Source organism: Salmo salar, chromosome 02, assembly GCF_965601325.2.
Source record: "Salmo salar chromosome 02, fSalSal1, whole genome shotgun sequence".
Taxonomy (NCBI): Eukaryota; Metazoa; Chordata; class Actinopteri; order Salmoniformes; family Salmonidae; genus Salmo; species Salmo salar.
Window position 1 is genome coordinate 79694392 of NC_138292.1, and position 27109 is coordinate 79721500.

A 27109-nucleotide genomic window follows, 5' to 3' on the forward strand; every position below is an offset into this window, starting at 1 on the left:
GCCCGTCTGATGTTTGCCAATGAACATCTGAATGATTCAGAGGACAACTGGTGAAAGTGTTGTGGTCAGATGAGACCAAAATGGAGCTCTTTGGCATCAACTCAACTCGCCGTGTTTGGAGGAGGAGGAATGCTGCCTATGACCCCAAGAACACCATCTCCACCGTCAAACATGGAGGTGGAAACATTATCTTTGGGGGTGTTTTTCTGCTATGGGGACAGGACAACTTCACCGCATCAAAGGGACGATAGACGGGGCCATGTACCATCAAATCTTGGGTGAGAACCTCCTTCCCTCAGCCAGAGCATTGAAAATGTGTCGTGGATGGCTATTCCAGCATGACAATGACCCAAAATACACGGCCAAGGCAACAAAGGAGTGGCTCAAGAAGAAGCACATTAAGGTCCCGGAGTGGCCTAGCCAGTCTCCAGACCTTAATCCCATAGAAAATCTGTGGAGGGAGCTGAAGGTTTGAGTTGCCAAACGTCAGCCTCAAAACCTTAATGACTTGGAGAAGATCTGCAAAGAGGAGTGGGACAAAATCCCTCCTGAGATGTGTGCAAACCTGGTGGCCAACTACAATAAACGTTTGACCTCTGTGATTGCCAACAAGGGTTTTGCCACCAAGTACTAAGTCATGTTTTGCAGAGGGGTCAAATTCTTATTTCCCTCATTACAATGCAAATCATTTTGTAACATTTTTGACATGTGTTTTTCTGGATTTTTTTGTTGTTATTCTGTCTCTCACTGTTCAAATAAACCTACCATAAAAATTATAGACTGATCCTTTCTTTGTAAGTGGGCAAACGTACAAAATCAGCAGGGGATCAAATACATTTTCCCCCACTGTAGCTCCCCACAATAGCTCTATCAATATAGGCCGATTTCCAATAGTGTAAAGGGTTAAGGAGCTTTAGGAAAGTTTTCTGGAAAGGTTTCTCATAGTCAGAAAGTCAGCTGTTCTGTGTAAAAGACCATCCCTGGCTGTAGAGAAAAACAGACAGACAGAGGAGGGAGAGACACACTTCGTCACTGACTCCAGATCTGAGGACGAACTCAGCTGAAGAACCACTCACACCAATTCAAACAGGTGAGTGGATTTAAAGCCTTTAATAACAAGGTTTAGATTCAGAGGAATCTTTGTCAGATTTCCGATTTCACAGATTTCAATTGTGTTTTTTCATATCATAGTTGTGTATTTCAATTCAATCCAAAATCATTAGTGGCGTGACTTTTAAATTGTCACTAGCCTATTAACCAAACAAAGGTTTGGCACTGGCAATTGTCAGAATAATGGTAAAACGCTAAATATTTCACCTAATCATTATCTTTTGGTTCAACAACTCCGGTGTATGTGTTTGTTGTTGAGAAGACTATGTAATCCCAATGATAATTCATAATAATGAGATTCTGTAATTTTAATAATAAGTAATAATAATAATAATCTAATTGCTATTCTGTAATTCCGGAGACTTTCTGTGGAGAAGTTATAAAACCAGCAGAAAGTCTGTTTTTTGGACTTCTGCCAAGAGAAAGGAAGTAAGATTTTCTTGCCAATGAACTCTAGCGGGACTGTTGAAATCCACAAGGACACACAAACTCAAGGTCACAGCTTGTACAACCCACACAGGCTAATGGCCACACACTCACGCAGTATATATAAACACATAGAATTACATGCACATTTACAAGCACGTACAATGGTTGTATGTCGACAGACAAACGGCATCTCAGGGGAAAACATAGGTTCTGGAAAGCCCTTATACTAAATACACACACTCTGACACACACCTATCACAAAATAATATACACTTACAGAACACCGAAGGGTTGATGAACAAGTGATTGAGTGATTAAATACGTGAATGAGTGATTCAATACATGAATGAGTGATTCAATACATGAATGAGAGATTAAATACTCACACAACACTGAACCCCCCCCCCCAGCGATGAGCCAAGGTTGTAAATCAGGGAGCAAATGGGGTAGAAAATACACTTGTGGCCATATCACACTGTACATGCTTGATCTCGTCTGATCTCGATGGCTGAGCAGCGTCGGGCCTGGTTAGTACTTGGATGGGAGACCACCGCTGTAAGCTCAAAACAATACATTTATAAAATACATGAATGACCAAAAGTAAAGTAGGAAATAATTTTTGTAGAAAATAATATTTTTGTTCGATGGGTACAGCACCGGGGAGCTTTCACTGAGAGATTATCCTTACAGCGTTTACTGTGGAAGCTCATGAGTCAGATAAAGGGGTCTACGCATTCTGTGCAAATGGAGCTGACAGATCAAATCAAATGTTATTGGTCACAAATATACGTGTTTAACAGATGTTATTGCAGGTGTAGAGAAATGCTTGTGTTTCTAGCTCCAACAGTGCAGTAATATCTAACAAGTAATATCTAACAATTTCACAACAACCCAAGTAAAGGAATGGAATTAAGAAGAGCAATGTCAGAGCGGCAAACTAAGATACAGTAGAATAGAATACAGTATATGAGATATGTAAACATTATTAAAGTAACCAGTGTTCAATTATTAAAGTGGCCTGTGATTTCAAGTCTATGTATATAGAGCAGCCGCCTCTAAGGTGCTACTGATGGCTATTTAACAGTCTGATGGCCTTGAGATAGAAGCTGTTTTTCAGTCTCTCGGTCCAAGGTTTAATGCACCAGTACTGACCTCGCCTTCTGGATGATAGCGGGGTGAACAGGCAGTGGCTCTGTGGTTGTTGTCCTTATATTTTACAACAGTGGGCTAATTTTACAACATTGGGCTAATGAAAAAAGTGGAGTGAAGTTCCCAATTAAATGTATAAAACTCACTAAAAGGAGATTGTAACCTCTGAAAACCTTGTACCTTACTTGTATAAATATTAGTCACATACTGTGTAAATTATGTTTTGTGGTGTCAGGATTTCATGTTATTAGTGTATTGTGTTCTTGAGGTAATATGATGAAACTAGCTTACTAGCATTTACAGGCTTCGGTTTTCCATGTATATTTAGAGGTTGGACGTTGGCACGCTGGGCGCACCAATTGGTGTCACCTTGTTATTAAGTATGTGTTACACCTGTGCTGGCTGTCATCTCCTTAGTGAGAAGGTTTTTCAACTGTGCTGGCACAGGTGATATTGACGAGCGGCTTGAGAGATGTGGAGGGTTAACCTTTAGTTGGCTTTCCCTATTTCTTCCCTGTTTTTGTTTTGCTCCACTTTTTGGTTTGCTTCCCTTTTAAGTTAAGTGTGGGTTTTTATTTTGTTTACCTCTTCTTTGGCAAATTTTGTGGGTGCTCATAGTGGGTGTCTTTTTGGTCCCAGTTGTTGTTGATAGTCAACTTTCAGTGGACACCTCCATGAGTGTCTTTCAGAACCCCTCCTAGAACCCCACCTGTTTTGTTTTGGTTGTTGTTAGTGAATCTTTGTTAGTTTCCCCTTCTGTTTGAGCGACAAGTTTTGGTTTCTTGCGGGGGAACGTAACAAAATGGAGGCTCGTCCGGGATACTGTTTCCTCTAATCACCTAGTTGAAGCTCTACCGTGCCCAGATATTTTAGTGTTCAAAAAAATAATTGGTAGAGTTTCTGTCACTGACATCCAACTGCCCAGAGGGGTTATAAGATAAAAGGAATCATTTGGAAGTTGCATAAACACACAGGCTAATAATAAAATAAAATAATGGACTTTGAATTAGAAGCATTTGTGGAAAACTCTACATGGGAGATTCTAGATAAATGTACAAAGGCGATTCTGCTCGTCATTGCAAAGCATAATGATATCAAAGTTGCACATGCCAATTCAAAAGCAGTAGTCCAACTGCTTTGGTTGAGGAGGAAATCCTTCCGGAGAGGGAGGATGACGGAAAGGGTCCAACGGGTGGTAGAGTACACCCCGTAGACATGCAACTGAGGTTGAACTAAAGGTAAAATGGGAACAAACTGAAATTAGAGCTTGAGCACCAGGAAAGGGAAAGAGAACGTGAAGAGAGATTGGAGCAACAGAAATTCAGACTTGAGCACCAGGAAAGGGAAAGAGAACGTGCAACCAGACTAGAACAAGAAGAATGTGTGCATGTCATTTGATTAAAAGAGATGGAGCTGGAAGCGCGACGAAAGGAGATAGATCTGGAAGTACTCCGAATCAAGTCAGGCCATCCTGCACCCTCAACAGAGTTTGATCTTGGTTGGAACAGCCGACTTGTACCGCCTTTCAACGAAAAGGAGGTGGGCGTATATTTTACTCTGTTTGAGTGGATGGCCACATCCCTAAAATGGCCACGAGATATTTGGTCACTGCTCCTCCAAAGTGTTCTTGTGGGAAAAGCTCAGAAAATGTACATCGCTTTATCTCTTGACCAGAGTTCAGATTATGACAGTAAAGCTGTAAAGCTGATATCCTTCAGGCTTACGAGTTTGTCCCAGAAGCATACAGACAACAGTTTCATAAATGACAAAAGACAATCGCAAAGCCATGTTGAATTCATAAGGGAACAACCATGTATTTTTTAGTGGAGAGGTATTAAAGACCTTGAGGATTTAAAGACACTCAAGCAGTTCAAGAATTGCCTTCATGAAGGGGTTGCTACCTAAAACGACCTTCTCAAACAAAGAACCCAGTAGTTATCCACAACCCCTAGCCTACCAGTGAAGGGGGTGTCATTCATTTTGGGAAATGATTTGGCTGGAGGGAAGGTCATTACAAATCCTGTCATTTGTATAGAATCCTGAGTAGAGGAAACTGATGGGTTATCATAAATGTACCCTAGAGTGTTCCCAGCGTGTGCCGTTACACATGCTATGTCTAAGAAATTTGCAGGGAGAAAGTCTAGTGTTGAGGAGGATGTCAGCGATCTCTAAATGTCTGAGACATTTATGTGTGATCCTGTTTCAGTCAACCCCCTGAGTTGACCTCTCCTTTCAAAACACCAAAGGTGAGTGAGTTTGTAGGACCACTGAAAGAAGTGAGGGTCCCAACAGTTGATACTTCAATGTCTAGGAAGGAGCTGATTTCTGAACAGAGTAAAGCCAACACCTCCTTGGCCGCCTTTCCTTCTAGTTCTCTGCTGCCAATGACCCGGAACAAATTGCAAAAATCTTATATCTCCCTCACTAACTGCGGAGAAGTCGGTGGAAACCGGTAGTGATCTTCTGCCTGTGGCCACTACCGTCACCATTGACTATAGTCTTCCTTGAGAACACGAGAAAAGCCCAGTACTCATTCAGAGCATAAGGAAAGCCCAATAGACCCTGTACCTGTTGGACAGCTGAGCAACTCAGAGATTCTGGAAAACCTTGATGTATTTTTGGCACACCTACCTTCAGAGGAAAAAGGCAACATTGTTGCACTGCTTTTAGAATATCAGGGTTCATTCTCAGATGTGCCAACTAAAACATTGGCATTGGGGACTCTGCCCAAACCAAACAACATGCTTATTGAGTGAATCCTGAAAAGAGAGAGAAACTCTGCAGTGAGGATGAGTTCATGCTTGAGCACAGAATTGTACAACATGGCAACATTCTGTGGAGTTCACCCTGCATATTAGTACCTTGAACACGAAATCAAATCTTTTGCAGCACCTTAGCGTTATATTGGCACCTAAGGAGGATGGGTCTCTGGTTTTGTTTCGATTTTGGGAAACTCAATACCATTACTAAGTTGGACTCGTACCCTTTGCCCAGGGTCGATGATTGTGTTGACTGTGTTGGTGCTGCTAAGTACGCTAGCAAGTTCAATATGCAGAAGGGATATTTGCAGGTCTCTCCATGCGTGCCAAATAATTGCCTGAATTTGTCACTCCTGATGACATTTCCTACCTCTACCTTGTCCTCTGGGACATCCTTCATCTCCCTTTCGGGTTACATAATGCTGGAACCCTTTTTGTCTCTGAACCGGTGCTAGCTGCTCCGGATTTCCATCGTCCATTTGCTTTGTACACCGATGCCAGAGATGTAGGAGTAAGGGCTGCTTTGTCATTACAGGGTATTGACGAGCATTTTCTTATTTAATCAATTTTGGATTCAGGCTGTAACGTAACAAAATGTGGAAAAAGTCAAGGGGTCTGATTACTTTCCGAATGCACTGTATATAGCGCTTTCATTTCAAGTAACAAAGACCTTCACATCATGGAGTTTAAACAGTCTCTCTCTCCTTCTCTCTCCCCCACACCTCTCACTTTCTCTCATCCCTTCTGTCTCTGCCATTTTCTTCCCCACTCCTCTCATAATCGCTCTCCTCCTTTTTCTCTCTCTCTTCTGCCTCGCCACCCTCCCTTTAGTTCAGTAATGTCCGTTCCAGCCCCTCCCCTCTTCTCCCTTCCTCTCCTCCTTCTCCTTTCTCAACTGGACTCCGCCCTCACCTGTCGTACTGCCAGCCAATCCCAGTGTGACTCCGCACCCTTTGTCCCCGGTCACAACCTGGCAGGGGAGGGTTTCGATGTGGTGACCCTGAAACGTAAAGGGGCCTACCTGATCGACCTGAAGACCTACCTGTCCCCCATTAAAACCTGTACACTGTGTAGTAACCCCCTACAGGGGAACGAGCTGCAGAAAATACCCCTGTCTGTTGTAGACTGGAGGCCCTACAGCCACTGTATTGAGGATATCTCCAGCCACTCTCATGCCTCTGTCAGGTGAGTAGGATAGTTTCTGTCTGTTTACTTGATGGAAGTTTTCTTTTTTGACAGTAAACATCTCTCCTCTCCTCTGCTCTCCTCTCCTCCAGTAACCTGGCACAGTCCACTACCAATGAGATCTCTTCAAAATGGAAGGGGGGTTTGAGTAATGAGGCGAAGGTGTCTGGTAGCGTACTTGTGGGACCGGGGATTGTGAGTGTGCAGAAGGATGTGGGTGCTAGCATAGAGATGGGAGGGTCCCAATCTGATGTAGCCATCTTTGCCACAACCAAGACCAAAGAGGACCGCCACTCTTTCTTCTCACAGAATCTCCGCTGCCGTCACTACAGGTAATAATAACAATAATGATGATTTGTTACATTTTTATAGCGCTTCCCTAACAGATACAACATTTCACATCTGATCTTATGTGATAACATGTGACACAAAAAAAATGAAACAAAATGTGAAAACAACAAAATCTCATGTGATTTTTTTTACAACATGGGGATGCAAAATGTAAAAATGACAACATTTTAGCTAGACAAAAACCTCCAGGGGACCATTCAACTGCATCCCAAGAACGTCATAAAAACGTATTCGGGGACATCCATGGAACAAACCGGGAACTAGACAAAACCTCCAGGGTACCATGACAAAACGTTCTGAGAATATCCCCAAAAACATCCTTGCTTCTCTGGAAAAAAAACGGATAATTTTTTACTGTGCTGAGAATATAACATAATTTTACAGAACATTCTGGAACGATTGTTTTAGGTTGGAGGAGGTGATTGGCTTGCTCTGATAAGGCAGTGCTAATCCTCCTATGGACAGGACCAGCTAGCCCTGGGCTTAGTTGTGCATGTTTTAATAGCTGCTTAACCCCAGGCTTGATATCTCTTAGCCCATACAGGTCTAAGTGCAGTGATAACCCAGCTAGAAAGTATCAAAAAGCACAGCAAGTGGGTCAATTTAAACTCTTAGAGCTCATCCAAATAGTTCTTTCCATTCCACGCAGAAGGAAGTCTTTGGACTGTTGTGTTGTAGGGAGCTCATTCCAGGGTTGGCTTGCTGGAAAAACTAAAGTATTTCTGATTTAAAGCTTTAAATCCGATTTTTCTGTCAATTGCATTTATCACCTTGTTTAAAGATTAAGAATATATCTATTGAAAACCATACACTTTCTGCAAGAATCGCATCTTTCTGTAACTGATAGTAAAATAATTGTGCAGGACTGGGCAGGGATGACATTCTCTACTTTTAAACCAGCAATCTTTTTTGGTATTTTGAGTAATCAGATCAGATTTTCAAAAATTGGGCAAAAGATCATAATTGGTGTGCCTGTGTAAACGCAGCCACAGTGTCACAGATACATTGTCAGTGTGTCCCCGGCACAGAATGCTGTCAAACTTTAACCATAACATTCAACACTGGCACTTAAAAAGGTCATACACATGTATGAGTTTCATACATAACACAGAATACTGGAAATCATGTGTATTACAGAAAAGGATAACTACACATTCAGTATCTATAATACATCTCTGCACTTAGTAAAAGATCTGCACTGCTATTCTAGTTATCAGTTAATCTGACTATTCTCTCTGTCATCGTTGATTTAATTTACTTATTTTGCAGTTTGAGAGTTTTCTGTATAGTTGTATAATTTGTTTTAATGTTACTTTAATGTTACTTTAATGTTACTCCTGAATCATTTACCAGCATTACGATCGGGAACACGACTTTCCAGAAGCGGATCCTTTGTCTGCACAACCATTTGAATTGATTTCAGACGTCAACCCTAAACAAAGTCGCCGAAGTCTTCTATTGAGACTTCAGGGGGCGCGCACACTACCCACCGCTTCCGAGTATATTATTCGCTAATGTCCAGTCCCTAGATAACAAAGTCGACGAAATCAGGTCAAGGGTTGCTTTCCAAAGAGACATCAGGGATTGTAACATACTCTGTTTCACGACAACATGGCTCTCTCGGGACATGTTGTCGGAGTCGGTAAAACCACCTGGATTTTCAGTGCATCGCGCCGACAGGAATAAACATCTCTCCGGGAAGAAGAAGGGCGGCAGTGTATGTTTCATGATTAACGACTCATGGTGTAATTGTAACAATATACAGGAACTCAAGTCCTGTTGTTCACCTGACCAAGAATTCCTCACAATCAAATGTCCACAAAATTATCTCCCAAGAGAATTATCTTCGGTTATTGTCTCAGACGTGTATTTCCCCGCCTCAAGCCGATACCACGACGACCCTCAAGGAACTTCACTGGACTTTATGCAAACTGGGAACCATATATCCTGAGGCTGCGTTTACTGTAGCTGGGGATATTAACAAATCAAATTTGAGAACAATGCTACCTAAATTCTTTCAGCATATCCACTGTAGCACTTGCGCTGGAAAAACACTGGACCACTGTTACTCTAACTTCCGCAATGCATACAAAGTCCTCCCTGGCCCTCCTTTTGGCAAATCTGACCACGACTCCATTTTGCTCCTACCTTCCTATAGGCAGAAACTCAAACAGGAAGTACCCATGCTAAGGACAATTCAACGCTGGTCTGACCAATCGGAATCCACACTTCAAGATTGTTTGATCAAGCGGACTGGAATATGTTCCGGGTAGCATCAGAGAATAATATCGACGTATACGCTGATTCGGTGAGTGAGTTTATAAGGAAGTGTTTAGGAGATGTTGTACCCACTGTGACTAATAATACCTACCCTAACCAGAAACCGTGGATAGATGGCAGCATTTGCACAAAACTGAAAGCGCATACCACCACATTAAACCATGGCAAGGCGACTGGGAATATGGCCGAATACAAATATTGTAGTTATTTCCTCTGTAAGGCAATCAAACAAGCAAAAGGTCAGTATAGAGACAAAGTGGAGTCGCATTTCAACGGCTCAGACATGAGACGTATGTGGCAGGGTCTACAGACAATCACCGGCTACAAAAGGAAAACCAGCCACGTTGCGAACACCGACGTCTTGCTTCCAGACAAACGAAACACCTTCTTTGCCCACTTTGAGGATACTACAGTGCCACCGACGCGGCCCACTACCAAGGTCTGTGGGTTCTCTCCTTCTCCGTGGCCGACGTAAGTAAGACATTTAAACGTGTTAACCCTCACAAGGCTGCTGGCCCAGATGGCATCCCTAGCCGCATCCTCAAAGCATGTACAGACCTGCTGGCTGTTGTGTTTACGGAGATATTAAATCTCTCCCAATCCAAGTCTGCTGTCTCCACATGCTTCAAGATGGCCACCATTGTTCCTGTATCCAAGAAGGCAAAGGTAACTGACCTAAAAGACTATAGCCCCTTAGCACTCACTTCTGTCATCATGAAGTGCTTTGAGAGACTAGTCAAGGATCATATCACCTCCACTTTACCTGTCACCATAGACCAACTTCAATTTGCATACCGCCCCAATAGGTCCACAGACGATGCAATCGCCATCAGACTGTCCTATCCCATCTGGACAAGAGGAATACCTATGTAAGAATGCTGTTCATTGATTATAGCTCAGCATTTAAACTCACAGTACCCTCCAAGCTCATCACTAAGCTTGAGGCCCTGGTCTCAACCCCGCCCTGTGAAATTGGGTCCTGGACTTCCTGACAGGCCGCCCCCAGGTAGTGAAGGTAGAACACATCTCCACTTCGCTGATCGTCAACACTGGGGCCCCACAAGGATGCGTGCTCAGCCCCCTCCTGTACTCCCTATTCACCCATGACTGCGTGGCCATGCACGTCTCCAACTCAATCATCAAGTTTGCAGACGACACATCAGTAGTAGACTTGATTACCAACAACGACGAGCCTACAGGGAGGAGGTGAGGGCTCTTGGACTGTAGTATCAGAAAAATAACCTCTCACTCAACGTCAACAAAACAAAGGAGATGATCGTGGAATTCAGGAATCAGCAGAGAGAGCACCCCCCATCTACATCGACAGGGACAGCAGTTGAGATGGTAGAAAGTTTTAAGTTCCTCGGAGTACATATCACTGACAAACTGAAATGGTCCACCCACACAGACAGTGTGGTGAAGAAGGTGCAACAGCACCTCTTCAAACTCAAGAGGCTCAAGAAATTTGGCTTGTCACCGAAAACCCTCACAAATTTTTACAGATGCACAATTGGGAGCATCCTGTTGGGCTGTATCACCGCCTGGTACGGCAACTGCACCGCCCACAACCGCAGGGCACTCCAGAGGGTGGGGCGGTCTGCACAACGCATCACCGGGGTTAAACTACCTGCCCTCCAGGACATCTATAGCACCCGATGTCACAGGAAGGCCAAAAAGATCATCAAGGACACAAGCCACTGCCTGTTCACCACGCTACAATCCTGAATGCGAGGTCAGTACAGGTGCATCAAAGCTGGGACCAAGAGACTGAAATATTGATTCTATCTCAAGGCCATCAGACTGTTAAACAGCCATCACTAACACAGAGAGACTGCTGCCTACATACAGACTTGAAATCATTGGTCACTTTAATAAATGGATCACTAGTCACTTTAATAATGCCACTTTAATGGTGTTTACATATCTTGCATTACACATCTCATATGTATATACTGTATTCTATACTATCTATTGCATCTTAGCCTATGCCGGTCATCCATATATTCATATTTATATATTCTTATTCCATTCCTTTACTTAGATTTGTGTGTATTAGGTAATTGTTAGGGATTGTTAGACATTACTTGTTAGATGTTGCTGCACTGTCGGAACTAGATGCACAAGCATTTCGCTACACTCGCAATAACATCTGCTAACCATGTGTATGTGACCAATCATTTTTTATTTTATTTGAATTTTATTTGTTGAATATAATAGTTTTTCTTGAGTGTATTTTTAACAAAGCTGAGATGTACTTTGAAGTGTAGGAATTCTGGTAAAATCAGTAGGAAGATCATAATGCCGTGAACCAAGAGGTTGTGAGTTCAAATCCCAGGTGAGGACATGTTGAATAAGAATTACTATATAAATAAACATGCACAATGAGGTCAAAGTGTGTCAAATACAGTGCATTCGGAAAGTATTCAGAACCCTTGACTTTTTCCATATTTTTTTACGTTACATCCTTATGCTAAATTGGATTCAATTATTTAAACATAATACCTCATAATGACAAAGTGAAAACATGATTTTAGAATATTTTTGCAAATAAAATCAACATTTAAATAAAGACCTTAATTACATAAGTATTCAGACCCTTTGCTATGATGCTCTAAATTGAGCTCAGGTGCATCCTGTTTCCATTGATCATCCTTGAGATGTTTCTTCAACTTGATTGGAGTCCACCTGTGGTAAATGCAATTGATTGGACATGATTTGTAAAGGCACACACCTGTCTATATAAGGTCCCACAGTTGACAGTGTATGTCAGAGCAAAAACTAAGCCATGAGGTTGAACGAATTGTCCGTAGAGCTCTGAGACAGGATTGTGTCGAGGCGGTGTAGATCTGGGGGAGGGAACAAAAAAATTCCTGCAGCATTGAAGGTCCCCAAGAACACAGTGGCCTCCATCATTCTTAAATGGAAGAAGTTTGGAACCATCGAGACTCTTCCTATAGGTGGCCACCCGGCTAAACTGATCAATCGAGGGAGAAGAGCCTTGGTCAGGGAGGTGATCAAGAACCCGATGGTCACTCTGACAGAGCTCCAGAGGTCCTCTGCGGAGATGGAAGATACTTCCAGAAGGACAACCATCTCTGCAGCACTCCGCCAATCAGGCCTTTATGGTAGTGGCCAGACCGAAGCCACTCTACAGTAAAAGGCACATGACAGCCCGTTTGGAGTTTGACAAAAGGAACCTAAGGTTTCTCAGACCATGAGAAACAAGATTCTCTGGTCTGATGAAATCAAGATTGAACTCTTTGGCCTGAATGACAAGTGTCATGTCTGGAGGAAACCTGGCACCATCCCTACGGTGAAGCATGGTGTTGGCAGCATCATGCTGTGGGGATGTTTTTCAGCGGCAGGGACTTGGAGACTGGTCAGGATTGAGGGAAAGATGAACGGAGCAAAGTACAGAGCGATCCTTGATGAAAATCTGCTCTAGCACGCTCAGGACCTCAGACTGGGGCGACGGTTCACCTTCCAACAGGACTACGACCCTAAGCACAAAGCCAAGACAACTGAGGAGTGGCTTCAGGAAAAGTGTCTAAATGCCCTTGAGTGGCCCAGCCAGAGCCCAGACTTGAACCCGATCAAACATCTTTGGCAAGACCTGAATATAGCTGTGCAGCGACACTCCCCATCCAACCTGACAGAGCTTGAGAAGATCTGCAGAGAAGAATGGGAGAAACTCCCCAAATACAGGTGTGCCAAGCTTGTAGCGTCATACCCAAGAAGACTCGAGGCTGTAATCACTGCCAAAGGTGTTTCAACAAAGTACTGAGTAAAGGGTCTGAATATATATGCAAATGTTATATTTTAGTTTTTTGTTTACATTTGCAAACATGTCTAAAAACCAGTTTTTGCTTTGTCATTATGGGCTATTGTGTTTAAAACAATTTTATCAATTTTAGAATAAGGTTGTAACGTAACAAAATGTGGAAAAGTCAAGGGGTCTGAATACTTTCCGAATACACTGTATGTAAGTTGAAAACACTATGTTAAAAGATCTATGTGTGTTTCATAGTGACTAACAGGGCATCGCATGAAAATGTGAATCCACATGTGAAAGGTTATGTGATCACGTGTAAAAATCCACATTGAAGTGTTCCAAAAACACACGGTTTCACATGTGAAATTGTATCTGAAAAAAAAACGTTGCGCAAATTGTGGAATTTTCCCATGTGAAATCATGTGAATTTTCCATAAGGGTCTTCATTTCATAAAGGCTTTGTTCACACAGTCACTTCAGTTCCGATGTATTGGCATATCTGATACATATCTGACCTTTTTCCCCTTGTGTGAACTGTAACAACAACAAAAAAACACATGGAATCTGATCTTTTGAGTTCCGATTTGTAACACATTCAAGTTTAAGTGGATTTTTTGTATGTGACCTGGTGTTACCGCGACACCCACCAAAATGTTTAAAGGACCATTGCTTCTGTATGCTATAGGCTGAGAAAGGGTTAAGCAATTGTAGATCAAGGTTGTCTCTGTGTCGTATTTTAATTCACATCTGATATGCAAATTCCTGTGTTCCAGTTATCGCGTGTCAGACAGCCCTGTTCTCAGCGAAGAGTTCCGTAAGGACATTGATCGTCTGGGCTCATTCTCTGAGACCTCCAAGGCCCAGTACCGCCGGCTCATAGACACCTATGGGACTCACTACATCCGCCAGGTTGACCTGGGAGGCCGGTTGACGATGACCACAGCAATACACACCTGTCAGGCTTCACTTAAGAGTCTCTCTACAAACCAGGTGACTTACTTAGTCTCAATGCCTGTTGTAATAGAGGACATTTTCCATGAAAGGAAATTACAGGAATTCAAACAGCAATCTGTAATCATTACGTAGAACCAGAGACGTATAATGTTTGAGCAGGGCTCTTTAACACTGTTCCTGGAGAGCTAACATCCTGTAAGTTTACATCTATCTAGACCAGGGCTCTCCAACCCTGTTCCTGGAGAGCACCCTCCTGTAGGTTTACATCTATCTAGACCAGGGCTCTCCAACCCTGTTACTGGAGAGCACCCTCCTGTAGGTTTTCGCTCCAACCCCAGTTGAAACTAACCTGATTCAGCTCATCAAACAGCAAATTATTAGAATCAGGTGCACTAGATTAGAAATGTATTTCTAGACGTTCAGTTACATTCAGAAAATTCCATTGACTAATATTTCCCATGTAGTAAATGCATCACAGTCTTTTATGGAAGAAACGTTAAAGACCAATCTCTCTGAATATGTGTCTGTATACCATCTTTCCCTTCTCTCAGGTGGAATCCTGCTTGTCCGCAGGTTTTAAGGGGAGCCTTGGGTTATCAGTTTCCTCTACCGTCCAAAGTTGCTCCAAAGTTCTGGACAACCATGACTCGAAGACCTCCGACAGCTCTAGCTTCCTCAGCCACCACACCAAGGTGGTGGGAGGCTCCGGTTGGCCGGGGAAGCTGTCACTCAACCGTAATGACTCAGTGGGGTTCCATAGTTGGATGAGAACCTTGAAGAACATCCCGGACATCATCTACTATTCTCTGAGGCCTCTGCACCTGCTTATACCCAACACAGTTGTCCAGCAGGGAGTAAAGGTAGGCTTTGGTTGTTGATATATTTCCCTCAAATTCATATCTGGACCTTGAAGCCAGTTCCACAGCTTTTTTCTTTCTTGCCCTCAAATCAGGGCCTGACTTACACCTGGGACACAGGTGGGTGAAATAATAAGGTACCAGACACACACATTTTTCTAGGTGACAAAGGTCTGGCTGGACATTGTCATTTATCGGCTTAGTAACAAACCCCCAGGCATGCAACCCCAAACTGCTCACACCCCTGTTGTTGGTGGAGAGAACATTTTGCACTTTTCAAGCTAATTTCCTGCAATTCTAAGCATCTTGCCATGTCTTATGTGTGTTCAACTCATACCTGTGACTCAACAAAATCAATGGGGCCCCTGGTGGTTGAGGCATAAATACACAATGAGTAACGATACCCACCGATCTAAGATGGTGCTGGAGAAGAAGGCTGACGATTTACGTATTCCTAACCGATTTTGTTTTTTTGTGCGTTTCTTTGCGATGTTTGAAACGTATTCTTTAACTTATTTTGTACATAATGTTGCTTCTACCGTCTCTTATGACCGAAAATAACTTATTGGCATCAGAACTGCGATTACTCACCACGGACTGGCAGAATCCTTTTTTTCCTTTAACAAGTCCAATGATCCCGATGTGAATGATATACTGCTCTCCCGGGAACAGGCCCGGATCCCTGTTTTTTGTGTGAAGAGAAGGCGGAGTAAAAGGGGCCAGAGGGCAGGCTGCCTTCTGAGAATTCGTAGGCGATGAATAAACCCCCCATTTCCTTCCATTCTGCTAGCAAGCGTACAATCTTTGGAACATAAAATAGACAACCTACGCGGAAGATTAAACTACCAACGGGACATTCAGAACTGTAATATCTTATGCTTCACGGAGTTGTGGCTGAATGACTAAATTATCAACATACAGCTGGATGGCTATACGCTGTATCGACATGATAGAACAGCGGCGTCTGGTAAGACAAGGGGCGGCGGGCTATGTTTTTTGTAAATAACAGCTGGTGCACGATATCTAAGGAAGTATCAAGGTTTTGCTAGCCTGAGGTAGAGTATCTCATGATGAGCTGTAGACCACACTATCGACCTAGAGAGTTTTCATCTGTATTTTTCGTAGCTGTCTATATACCACCACAGACTGATGCTGTCATTAAGACGCACTGAATGAGCTGTATTCCGCCATAAGCAAACCCAGAGGAGGCGCTCCTAGTAGCCGGGGACTTTAATGTAGGAAAACTTCAACCCGTTTTACCAAATTGATATCAGCATATTAAATATGCAACCAGAGGGGAAAAAAACTCTAGACCACCTTTACTCCACAAACAGAGAAAGCACATACAAAGCTCTCCCACGCCCTCCATTTGGCAAATCTGACCACAATTCTATCCTCCTGATTCCTGCTTACAAGCAAAAATGAAAGCAGTAAGCACCAGTGACTCGATCAATAAAAAAGTGGTCAGATGAAGCAGGTGCTAATCTACAGGACTGTTTTGCAAGCACAGACTGGAATATGTTCCGGGATTCATCCGATGGTATTGAGGAGTACACCACATCAGTCACTGGCTTCATCAATAAGTGCATCGATGACGTCGTCCCCACAGTGACCATACGTACATACCCCAACCAGAAGCCATGGATTACAGGCAACATCCGCACTGAGCTAAAGGCTAGAACTGTTGCTTTCAAGGAGCAGAAATCTAACCCGGAAGCTTATAACAAATCTCGCAGTGCCATCCGACAAACCAAACAGGCAAAGCATCAATACAGGACTAAGATATAATCGTACAACACCGGTGCTGACGCTAGTCGGATGTGGCAGGGCTTGCAAACCATTACAGACTCCAAAGGGAAGCACAGCTGAGAGCTGCCCAGTGACACGAGCCTACCAGACGAGCTAAACTACTTCTATGCTCGCTTCTTGGCAAATAACACTGAAACATGCATGAGAGCAACAGCTGTTCCGGAAGACTGTGTGATCATACTCTCCGCAGCCAATGTGAGTAAGACCTTTAAACAGGTCAACATTCACAAGGCTGCAGGGCCAGACGGATTACCAGGACGTGTACTGTGAGCGTGCGCTTGCCAACTGGCAAGTGTCTTCACTGACATTTTCAACCTCTCCCTGTCTGAGTCTGTAATACCAACATGTTTTAAGCAGACCACCATAGTCCTTGTGCCCAAGAACACTAAGGTAACCTGCTTAAATGACAACCAACCCGTAGCAGTCATTTATGTAGCCATGAAGTGCTTTGAAAGGCTGGTCATGGCTCACATCAACACCACTGTCCCAGAAACCCTAGACCAACTCCAATTTGCATACCGCCCTAACAGATCCACAGATGATGCAATCTCTATTGCACTCAACACGGCCCATTCCCACCTGAACAAAAGGAACACCTATGTGAGAATGCTATTCATTGACTACAGCTCATCATTGCACTATTGTGCCCTCAAAGCTCATCAATAAGCTAAGGACCCTGGGACTAAACACCTCCCTCTGCAACTGGATCCTGGACTTCCTGACGTAACGGCTCCAGGTCGTAAGGGTAGCTAACAACATATCCGCCACATTGAACCTCAACACGAAGGGCCCCTCAGGGGTGCATGTTCAGTCCTCTCCTGTACTCCCTGTTCACTAATGACTGCACGTCCAGGCACGACACCAACACCGTCATTAAGTTTGCCGATAACACAACAGTGGTAGGCCTGAGACCTGGCCGTATGGTGTTTGAAACATGTAGGAATTACAGTCTCAGTCAGGGTGAGGTTGAAAATGTCAATGAAGACATGTGCCAGTTGGTCTGTGCATGCTTTGAGTACACATCCTGGTAATCCATCTGGCCCTGAGGCTTTGTGAATGTTGAGAGAGTGTGTTCACACAGCGTGATGACACAGTCGAACAGCTGGTGCTAGCATGCATGCTTCAGTGTTGCTTCCCTCGAAGCAAGCATAAAAGGAATTTTGCGTGTCTGTTAGGCTTGTTCATTGGGCAGCTCGTGGCTGGGTTCCCATTTGTAGTCTGTAATAGTTTGCAAGCCCTGCCACATCAGACGAGCATCAGAGCCGGCGTAGTAGGACTGAATCTTAGTTCTGTATTGACACTTTGCCTGTTGGATGGTTTGTCTGAGGGCATAGCGGGATTTCTTACAAGCGTCCGGATCAGGGTCCCGCGCCTTGAATGCCGCAGCTTTAGCCTTTATCTCGGTGCGGATGTTGTCTGTAATCCATGGATTCTGGTTGAAATACGTGGTCATTGTGGGGACGACGTCGTCGATGCACTCATTGATGAAACCGGTGACTGAGGTGGTATAATCCTCAATGCCATTGGATGAATCATGGAACATATTCCAGTCTGTGCTAGCAAAACAATCCTGTAGCGTAGCGTCTGTGTCATCTGACCACTTCCGTATTGAGCGAGTCACTGGTACTTCCTGCTTTAGTTTTTGCTTGTAAGCAGGAATCAGGAGGATAGAATTATTGTCAGATTTGCCAAATGGAGGGCGAGGGAGAGCTTTGTATGCATCTTTGTGTGTGGAGTAAAGGTGGTCTAGAGTTTTTTTTCCTCTGGTTGCACATGTGACATGCTGGTAGAAATGAGATAAAACAGATTTTAGTTTCCCTGCATTAAAGTCCCCGGACACTAGGAGCGCCGCTTTTGGATGAGCATTTTCTTGTTTGCTTATGGCCTTATACAGCTCATTGAGTACAGTCTTAGTGCCAGCATCGGTTTGTGATGGTAAATAGACGGCTACGAATAATATAGATGAGGTATTCTACCTCAAGCGAGCAATACCTCAGACTTCTTTAACATTAAACATATAGCACCAGCAGTTATTGACAAATAGACACACACCCCCCACCCCTCCTCTTACCAGACGTAGCTGCTCTGTCCTGCTGATGCACGAAAAACTGAGCCAGCTTTATATTATCCATGTCGTCGTTCAGTCACGACTTGGTGAAACATAAGATATTGCAGTTTTTAATGGTAGGATAGTCTTAATCGTAGACCATCTAGTTTATTTAATACGGAGGGTAGTGGTGGTTTACCTAAACCCCGGCGAATTCTCATAATGCACCCCGCACTCCTCCCCGTTTTTCTCCGTCTTTTCTTCACGCGGATGACTGGAATTTGGGTCTGTTCTTGACAAAGCAATATATCCTTAGCGTCGGACTCATTAAATATAATATCGTTGTCCAGTTCGGGGTGAGTAATCGCTGTTCTGATGTCCAGAAGCTCTTTTTGGTCATAAGAGATGGTAGATGCAATGTTATATACAAAATGAGTTACAAACAATGCAAAAAAACAAACAAAATAGCACAGTTGGTTAGGAGCCCGTAAAACGGCAGCCATCCCCTTCGGTGCCATTTTAAGTGAGAGAGCCTTCCTCTGTTTCCTTCCTCGAAGAACTCTGCAGAACAATTTGTCAGAACCGTCTTCATTTTGGCGACAGTCTTCGTTTTACCGACGAGACCACCACTGACACATTCACCGCTTACAGCTGCCGCTGAGAAACCATGGGAGACTGAAGTACTAATTGATGAATGCCAAGGAGAGGAGAAACCAGTCCCCTCCAATACAGCCACTGATTACCAAAACAAGTCGCAAGTTGCCCTCCCACTTAATCCTGGTTGACGTTTCAACAACTATCTGCAAGTTATGAGCAGTCAGCAGTTCACACACCAAGTAGGCTCTTGGGAAGACAGGCATGGCCCTAGCTAGATGGCCCTAGCTAGGACAAAGACAGTACCAGTCAACAACAGATTAATAAGGGAAAGAATTCTACTTCTCCCTCCTGGAGATATCAGGAGTCCTCTAGCTATAGAATGAAGCACTTGACAAGAATTGTGACCAGATTTCCTGGTCTTTCCTTTTATGCAAATTATGTACATATTTCGATGTCCAGATTCGTCTGTACTTGTAAGCTTACCATGCACAATGAGTGTCTGACTACCTCCAGAGGTGGTCAGGAAGATCACAATCAGATCACAACGCATCTTTCTAAATATGTGGGCACTTGAATGTGGACAAGACCAGGACAAAGCACACATGTTAGAACTAGGTATAAACAGGGTTTATGATATCTGGTTAGCCTAATTTACCTACCTAGCTAACATGGTAGGTTAAGATTTGTACATATACATGATACATATCAAGGCTATAATATTCTATCAATTTCTATTGTTATCGGCCAGAGATTCCAAAGAGTTTGAACTTTGGAGAAGAAAACCCAGAAGTTTGACGTAACCTGATGAACGTTGTTTGTTATATAGTTCTGTTACCTCAGGTGGGTTTGTTTATTGAATATTCTTGTCACAGGATGCATAAATAAAACCTAAAATCGGGATCTTAGGTTATATGTTATATATCAATTAATATGCTAACATTTGGTTCAAAATACAAAGGAGGCTGTCCAGGATTACCTGAAGGAGAATGCCCTCCCGAAGTTCACCGGGGAACTGTCCTGTGGGGATCCTTACTCTAGACGGGACTCAAACTGCTGCCTCAGGAAGGTCTCACAGGGAAGACTGGTGGTGACGGTGGTCAGAGCCTGGGGACTGTGGGGAGACTACCAATGGATAGCGGGAGACACTGAAGCGTATGTTATGTTACTGCACAATTTCAGTTCTCTGCAAAGGTGTAGTCGAGGCTTAACACAGGTAAACTGTTCAGTTCTCTGCAAAGGTGTAGTCGAGGCTTAACACAGGTAAACTGTTCAGTTCTCTGCAGAGGTGTAGTCGAGGCTTGACACAGGTAAACTGTTCAGTTCTCTGCAGAGGTGTAGTCGAGGCTTGACACAGGTAAACTGTTCAGTTCTCTGCAAAGGTGTAGTCGAGGCTTAACACAGGTAAACTGTTCAGTTCTCTGCAGAGGTGTAGTCGAGGCTTAACACAGGTAAACTGTTCAGTTCTCTGCAGAGGTGTAGTCGAGGCTTAACACAGGTAAACTGTTCAGTTCTCTGCAGAGGTGTAGTCGAGGCTTGACACAGGTAAACTGTTCAGTTCTCTGCAGAGGTATAGTCGAGGCTTAACACAGGTAAACTGTTCAGTTCTCTGCAGAGGTGTAGTCGAGGCTTAACACAGGTAAACTGTTCAGTTCTCTGCAGAGGTGTAGTCGAGGCTTGACACAGGTAAACTGTTCAGTTCTCTGCAGAGGTGTAGTCGAGGCTTAACACAGGTAAACTGTTCAGTTCTCTGCAGAGGTGTAGTGGTAAACACAGTTTTTTACCCATCTGTCGAGCAAAAAGTTTATTGCCGTTTACAAAAATAATTTAAATAATGAGGCCTATAACAGCTTTTTCAATATAAATCCCTGATGCAGGTTATCATTTTTGTTCATTCATCTTGTTCTGGAGACAGCCCTGCAGACTGGTCACTAGCTGCCACCGCCACAAAGTCATCAAATCTGATTTTAAACCTAACCTTAACCACACTGCTAAACCTAACGCCTAGCCCTAACCTTAAATTAACCTTTTTTTTTTTTTTTTACAATATAGCCAATTTTGGTGGAAATTGTAGTGGAAATTGCTCAGTTCTACCTCAAGGACATGAATCATCCCAACAATCAACCTGCATCCCTGACCATGCTTGCAGGCGATGTCATGGCGACGTTAGTTACCATAATTGTTGCTCAGAAATACGTCGTCAGTACTAACGGTCACGTTGCTCCAAAATGTAAATGTAAAGGCCGTCAAAGCAAAGTTACTCCTTTGATATAACGTGTTTTTGGGTGAAAGTAACGTTTGTAGTAATGACAGTTTCAGCTACTTAAATATGCACTCCAGGACCTTGAGCACAACAAATCTGCAAAATGTAGTACAACTGGATTCGTAACATATCATACAAAATGGATGACGTAGTACACAATTTGATGACATAATACACAATTTGATGACGTAGTACACCATTTGATGACTTAGTACAGAAAAAACTGAGACCACTTTTGGCTCGTGAGCTCCACTTTGAAAACTACCGGCTGAAATTATACAAAAGATTGAAAGCGCATTTTTAAGACATTGTCTCACATCTAGGTTTTGCCTTTAGAGTTCGAGAAAATGAACAACTTAAGAATGATTTTTTTCACTTCTCCCATTGACTTGCTAAACCCCAAACCCTGTCTGGTTTGTCAACTCTGCCTTGTGAGGCGTTCACGGCAGTATTAGCCGGCTGAACATCTGTGTTTTGCTTTCTCAATAGTGTTTTCGAGGCAGATCTGCTCAAGGGGCGGAATTCATTTGAATGGCTTTTGAAAGGTTGGGTGGAGCTAACTTTTTTCAACAGAAGTGCTGGAGGCTGGAGCACTGAGCAGAACGTGCAGATAGCTATCTGGAACCCCTTCCCAATGAGCACAACGAAAAATATGAATTTGGGTTTGGGTTTAACCACTCTGAAAATGTAAGATAAAAAGCAAACTTTACTAATCTTGATGCTCAAACAAGCGTAATAATTTTCCGTTACAAGCCTTTTATTCTCTATAGAGTGCACTACACTCTTAGAAGAAAGGGTTCCAAAAGGGTTACTCTGCTGACCCCATAGGAGAACCCTTTTTGGTTCCAGGTAGAACCCTTTTTGGTTTCATGTAGAATCCTCTGTGTAAAGGCTTCTATATTGAACTCAAAATATTTCTATGGAATAGGGAATAGGGAATAGGGATCAATTTGGGATGCACCCAAGCAATATGTGCCAACTGGAGTAGGCCCTCCTCTCTCATTCCACGGAGGGCTGAGTGTCTACGGGTTTTCTCTCCTCCCTTGTACTTGATTGATGAATTAAGGTCACTAATTAGTAAGGAAATCCCCTCACCTGGTTGTCTTTAGTCTTAATTGAAAGGAACATAAACTAAAACCAGTATAGACTAGGTCCTCCATGGAATGAGTTTGATCCTCCTCTTGTGGCATGTCATAGTATTTGAATCTTTCCAACGTCCTGTTTCTCCACCTGCTACAGGTACGCTGTGGTCACCTACGGTTCCAAGACCCATCAGACCGATGTGATTCCATCCAATAATCCTGTCTGGAATGCTACCTTTGACATGGGTCCCTTTGACAAAGACCTGAGTCTAAATGTGGTGGTCTGGGATTACGATCCTGTGGATAAAGATGACAACCTGAGTGACTGTACCTTCGACCTCGAGCAGGGGAAACACGAACGCTGGTGTAACAACAGTGGGGAGGTCTTTTATTTCCTGTACACCCTCACCTGTGACCCTCACCTGACCGGGGACAAGTGTGAAAAATACAAACCTTTCAAAGCCACAACACACAAACCTTCCACGCCCACAGTGCACTCTAATCCACTCTACAGTCAGAGTGTGCATCTCTTTTCTACCTTTTCTGTCCAGAGTTCAGCAGTCCTATACCTATGGTTCTTTTACATCTCTTTATAATGTACCCCTCACAACGCACTGTAGTAAATTCATTACAGGCAGTGGGACTGTTGTCTGTACAGCTCACCAGGAACCACGTTGAAAACAAGGGGAATCATTGGAATATGTTATCCCCTAGGTTGTACTCAGTGCATCTTTCTCCCCTCAATCTTTCAATCAATCATGTCTTTATCTGTCCTGTGTAATCAGGGAGTATATAGGATTTAGCTGACTATATAATGATTATTCACACCAAAGCCTGTCTGTGACCTAAACAAATAAAAGGTTACCTTATATTTAAACGGCGGCTGTCAAACAATTAAAATACTGTATGTGTTATATAAAAAAAACTCTAAAACCTCTAAAGCCAAAGATGTCTATGGTTTTGATAAAGTGTTCTTGATATATTTAAAAATTTGACAAAGGGGAAGTGGTAGGAGCTGTGTTTTATATATTTGCTAAAAGCATTTGGTACTGTAAATCACAGAATACTACTCTCTAATCTAGCAAAGTTAACCTGTTGGGTCTAGGGGGCAGCATTTGCACGTCTGGATAAAAAAAATGTACCCGATTTAATCTGGTTACTAATCCTACCCAGTAACTAGAATATGCATATACTTATTATATATGGATAGAAAACACTCTAAAGTTTCTAAAACTGTTTGAATGGTGTCTGTGAGTATAACAGAACTCATTTGGCAGGCAAAACCCTGAGACATTTTCTGACAGGAAGTGGATACCTGATGTGTTGTATTGACTTTAAACCTATCCCATTGAAAAACACAGGGGCTTAGGAATATTTTGGCACTTCCTATTGCTTCCACTAGATGTCACCAGCCTTTACAAAGTGTTTTGAGTCTTCTGGAGGGAGATCTGACCGAACAAGAGCCATGGAACGATGATGTCCCATTAGACACCTGGCGCGCGAGTTCATGTTGGGTACCCTCGTTCCAATACGTTATAAAAGAGTATGCATTCGTCCACCTTGAATATTATTCATGTTCTGGTTAAAAAAGGCCCTAATGATTTATGCTATACAACGTTTGACATGTTTGAATGAACGGAAATATATTTTTTCCCCTCGTTCATGACGAGAAGTCCGGCTGGCTTACATCATGTGCTAACGAGACGGAGATTTTTGGACATAAATGATGAGCTTTTTTGAACAAAACTTCATTCGTTATGGACCTGTGATACCTGGAAGTGACATCTGATGAAGAGAATCAAAGGTAATGGATTATTTACATAGTATTTTCGATTTTAGATCTCCCCAACATGACGTCTAGTCTGTATCGCAACGCGTATTTTTCTGGGCGCAGTGCTCAGATTATTGCAAAGTGTGATTTCCCAGTAAGGTTATTTTTAAATCTGGCAAGTTGATTGAGTTCAAGAGATGTAAATCTATAATTCTTTAAATGACAATATAATATTTTACCAATGTTTTCTAATTTTAATTATTTAATTTGTGGTGCTGACTTGACTGCCGGTTATTGGAGGGAAACGATTTCCTCAACATCAATGCCATAGTAAAACGCTGTTTTTGGATATAAATGTGAACTTGATAGAACTAAAAATGCATGCATTGTCTAACATAATGTCCTAGGAGTGTCATCTGATGGAGATTGTAAAAGGTTAGTGCATCATTTTAGCTGGTTTTATGGTTTTGGTGACCCTGTCTTTGACTTGACAAAACATTACACACAACTCTTGTAAATGTACTGTCCTAACATACTCTAAATTTATGCTTTCGCCGTAAAACCTTTTTGAAATCGTAAAACGTGGTTAGATTAAGGAGATGTTTATCTTTCAAATGGTGTAAAATAGTTGTATTTTTGAAAAATTTGAATTTTGACATTTATTTGGATTCAAATTTGCCGCTCTTGAAATGCACCTGCTGTTGATGGAGTGCACCACGGGTGGCACGCTAGCGTCCCACCTAGCCCCAAGAGGTTAAATTTCTCACCCAACGCTTTAAAATGGATGGATTAGTTTATCTGACAGAATACAGTGTTAGAATCAACCTGAAAGTCTAATTGTCTGGCAACTGCACAATGGGGTCCCACAAGGATCCGTTTTAGGGCCTTTACACTTTTGTTTATATATAAAGGACATGCTTCATGTGTCACGGTGTTGATATATAATATGCAGATGATATTGTTGTATACACATGCCGCAAGTGAAAAATAATATCTGCACCAGGGACTACAGATAGCCAGTTGTCTCAATCTGGCATATTTACAGAAATGTTAATTGATGTGCATTGTCCCTGTTAAATAAATATGTCAATCAAATGACTATAGTTGTTGGTGGTGTTGTACTCTCTGACTGTAGGGTTGTGCTGTAGTAACTCAGTCTGTCCTGTATATGGCAGCACTGCTACAGCTAGAGTAACTCAGTATGTCCTATAGGTTGCAGCACTGCAACAGCTGCAGTAACTTAGTCTGTCCTATAGATGGCAGCACTGCTACAGCTGCAGTAACTCAGTCTGTCCTGTAGATGGCAGCACTGCTAGAGAGATACATCGTCTTTTACGGCATCCATCAGCCACAGATCTAGGAGCAATTTAACCTATACACATCATAACACGAACCATTGGGCCTACTCACCCTAGAGAGAGAGAGGGAGAGCGAATAGAGGCGGAATGAGAAAGAGGTTGGGAAAGAGAGGAACAGAAGGAAGAGAGGGGGAAGAAGAGAGGGAGGAACAACAGGAGACAGGGGGAAGAAGAGATAGAGAGAGGGGGATAAAAGGGGGATAGATGCACCAGCAGTCCATTTTTTGATTTTCTTCTTCTCTCATTCTGTGTGTAATATATGCCGTGATGACTCCCCGTTCACCAGTAACGTATATACATGTCTCCACTCCCAAGTGGCGCAGTGGTCTAAGGCATCTCAGTACAAGAGGCGTCACTGCAGTACCTGGTTTGAATCCAGACTGCATCCCATCCGGCCGTGATTGGGAGTCCCATAGGGTGGCGCACAATTGTCCCAGCGTTGGCCGGGGTAGGCCGTCATTGTAAATAAGAATTTGTTCTTAACTGACTTGCCTAGTTAAATATAAACATGTCTACAGCACTGATGAAGGCAAAACATTGGTCTATAGGCTCTTTTTTCGGTTTACCACTTTGTAGCTTTTTCTTCTTCTTTCTGAGAATTAAATGAAGTACATTTTAGCATCTGCCTCCTTATTTTTGTTCTTTGTTATGGTTCGAGTGAGAGTGACCTCTATACAGTGTATTCTGAAAGTATATAAATGCAGCACTAACCTTTGATGATCTTCATCAGATGACACACCTAGGACATTATGTTATACAATACATGCATGTTTTGTTCAATCAAGTTCATATTTATATCAAAAAACAGCTTTTTACATTAGCATGTGACGTTCAGAACTAGCATATCCCCCGCAAACTTCCGGGGAATTTACTAACAATTTACTAAATTACTCACGATAAACGTTCACAAAAAGCATAACAATTATTTTAAGAATTATAGATACAGAACTCCTCTATGCACTCGATATGTCCGATTTTAAAATAGCTTTTTGGTGAAAGCACATTTTGCAATATTCTAAGTACATAGCCCAGCCATGACGGGCTAGCCATTTAGACACCCGGCAAGTTTAGCCTTCACCAAAATCAGATTTACTATAACAAAAATGTTATTACCTTTGTTGTCTTCGTCAGAATGCACTCCCAGGACTGCTACTTCAATAACAAATGTTGGTTTGGTCCCAAATAATCCATCGTTATATCCGAATAGCGACGTTTTGTTCGTGCGTTCCAGAAACTATCCGAAATGGTAAATCAGGGTCGTGCGCATGGCGCAATTTGTGACAAAAAAATTCTAACTATTCCATTACCGTACTTCGAAGCATGTCAACCGCTGTTTAAA

At 42.7% G+C, this 27109-nt stretch overlaps 1 protein-coding gene across 2 annotated transcripts; it reads left to right on the plus strand.

Annotated features, from left to right (window-relative positions):
* Positions 1 to 954: 954 nt before the first annotated feature.
* On the plus strand, positions 955 to 25511 carry LOC106592781 (perforin-1). 2 transcript variants are annotated; one of them, XM_082967419.1, is made up of 8 exons: positions 955 to 1090; positions 6279 to 6632; positions 6725 to 6964; positions 13809 to 14025; positions 14541 to 14849; positions 20258 to 20451; positions 22799 to 23727; positions 25166 to 25511. In XM_082967419.1, exons 2-7 carry the CDS (start codon positions 6286 to 6288, stop codon positions 23235 to 23237), a joined length of 1746 nt encoding a protein of 581 aa, XP_082823545.1. In that variant the 5' UTR covers positions 955 to 1090; positions 6279 to 6285; the 3' UTR covers positions 23238 to 23727; positions 25166 to 25511. The 2 variants fall into 2 exon arrangements, with proteins under 2 accessions (XP_082823545.1, XP_045566386.2); XM_045710430.2 differs by lacking the exons at positions 20258 to 20451; positions 25166 to 25511 and having other exon boundaries at positions 22799 to 23015.
* The last annotated feature ends 1598 nt before the right edge of the window (positions 25512 to 27109 follow it).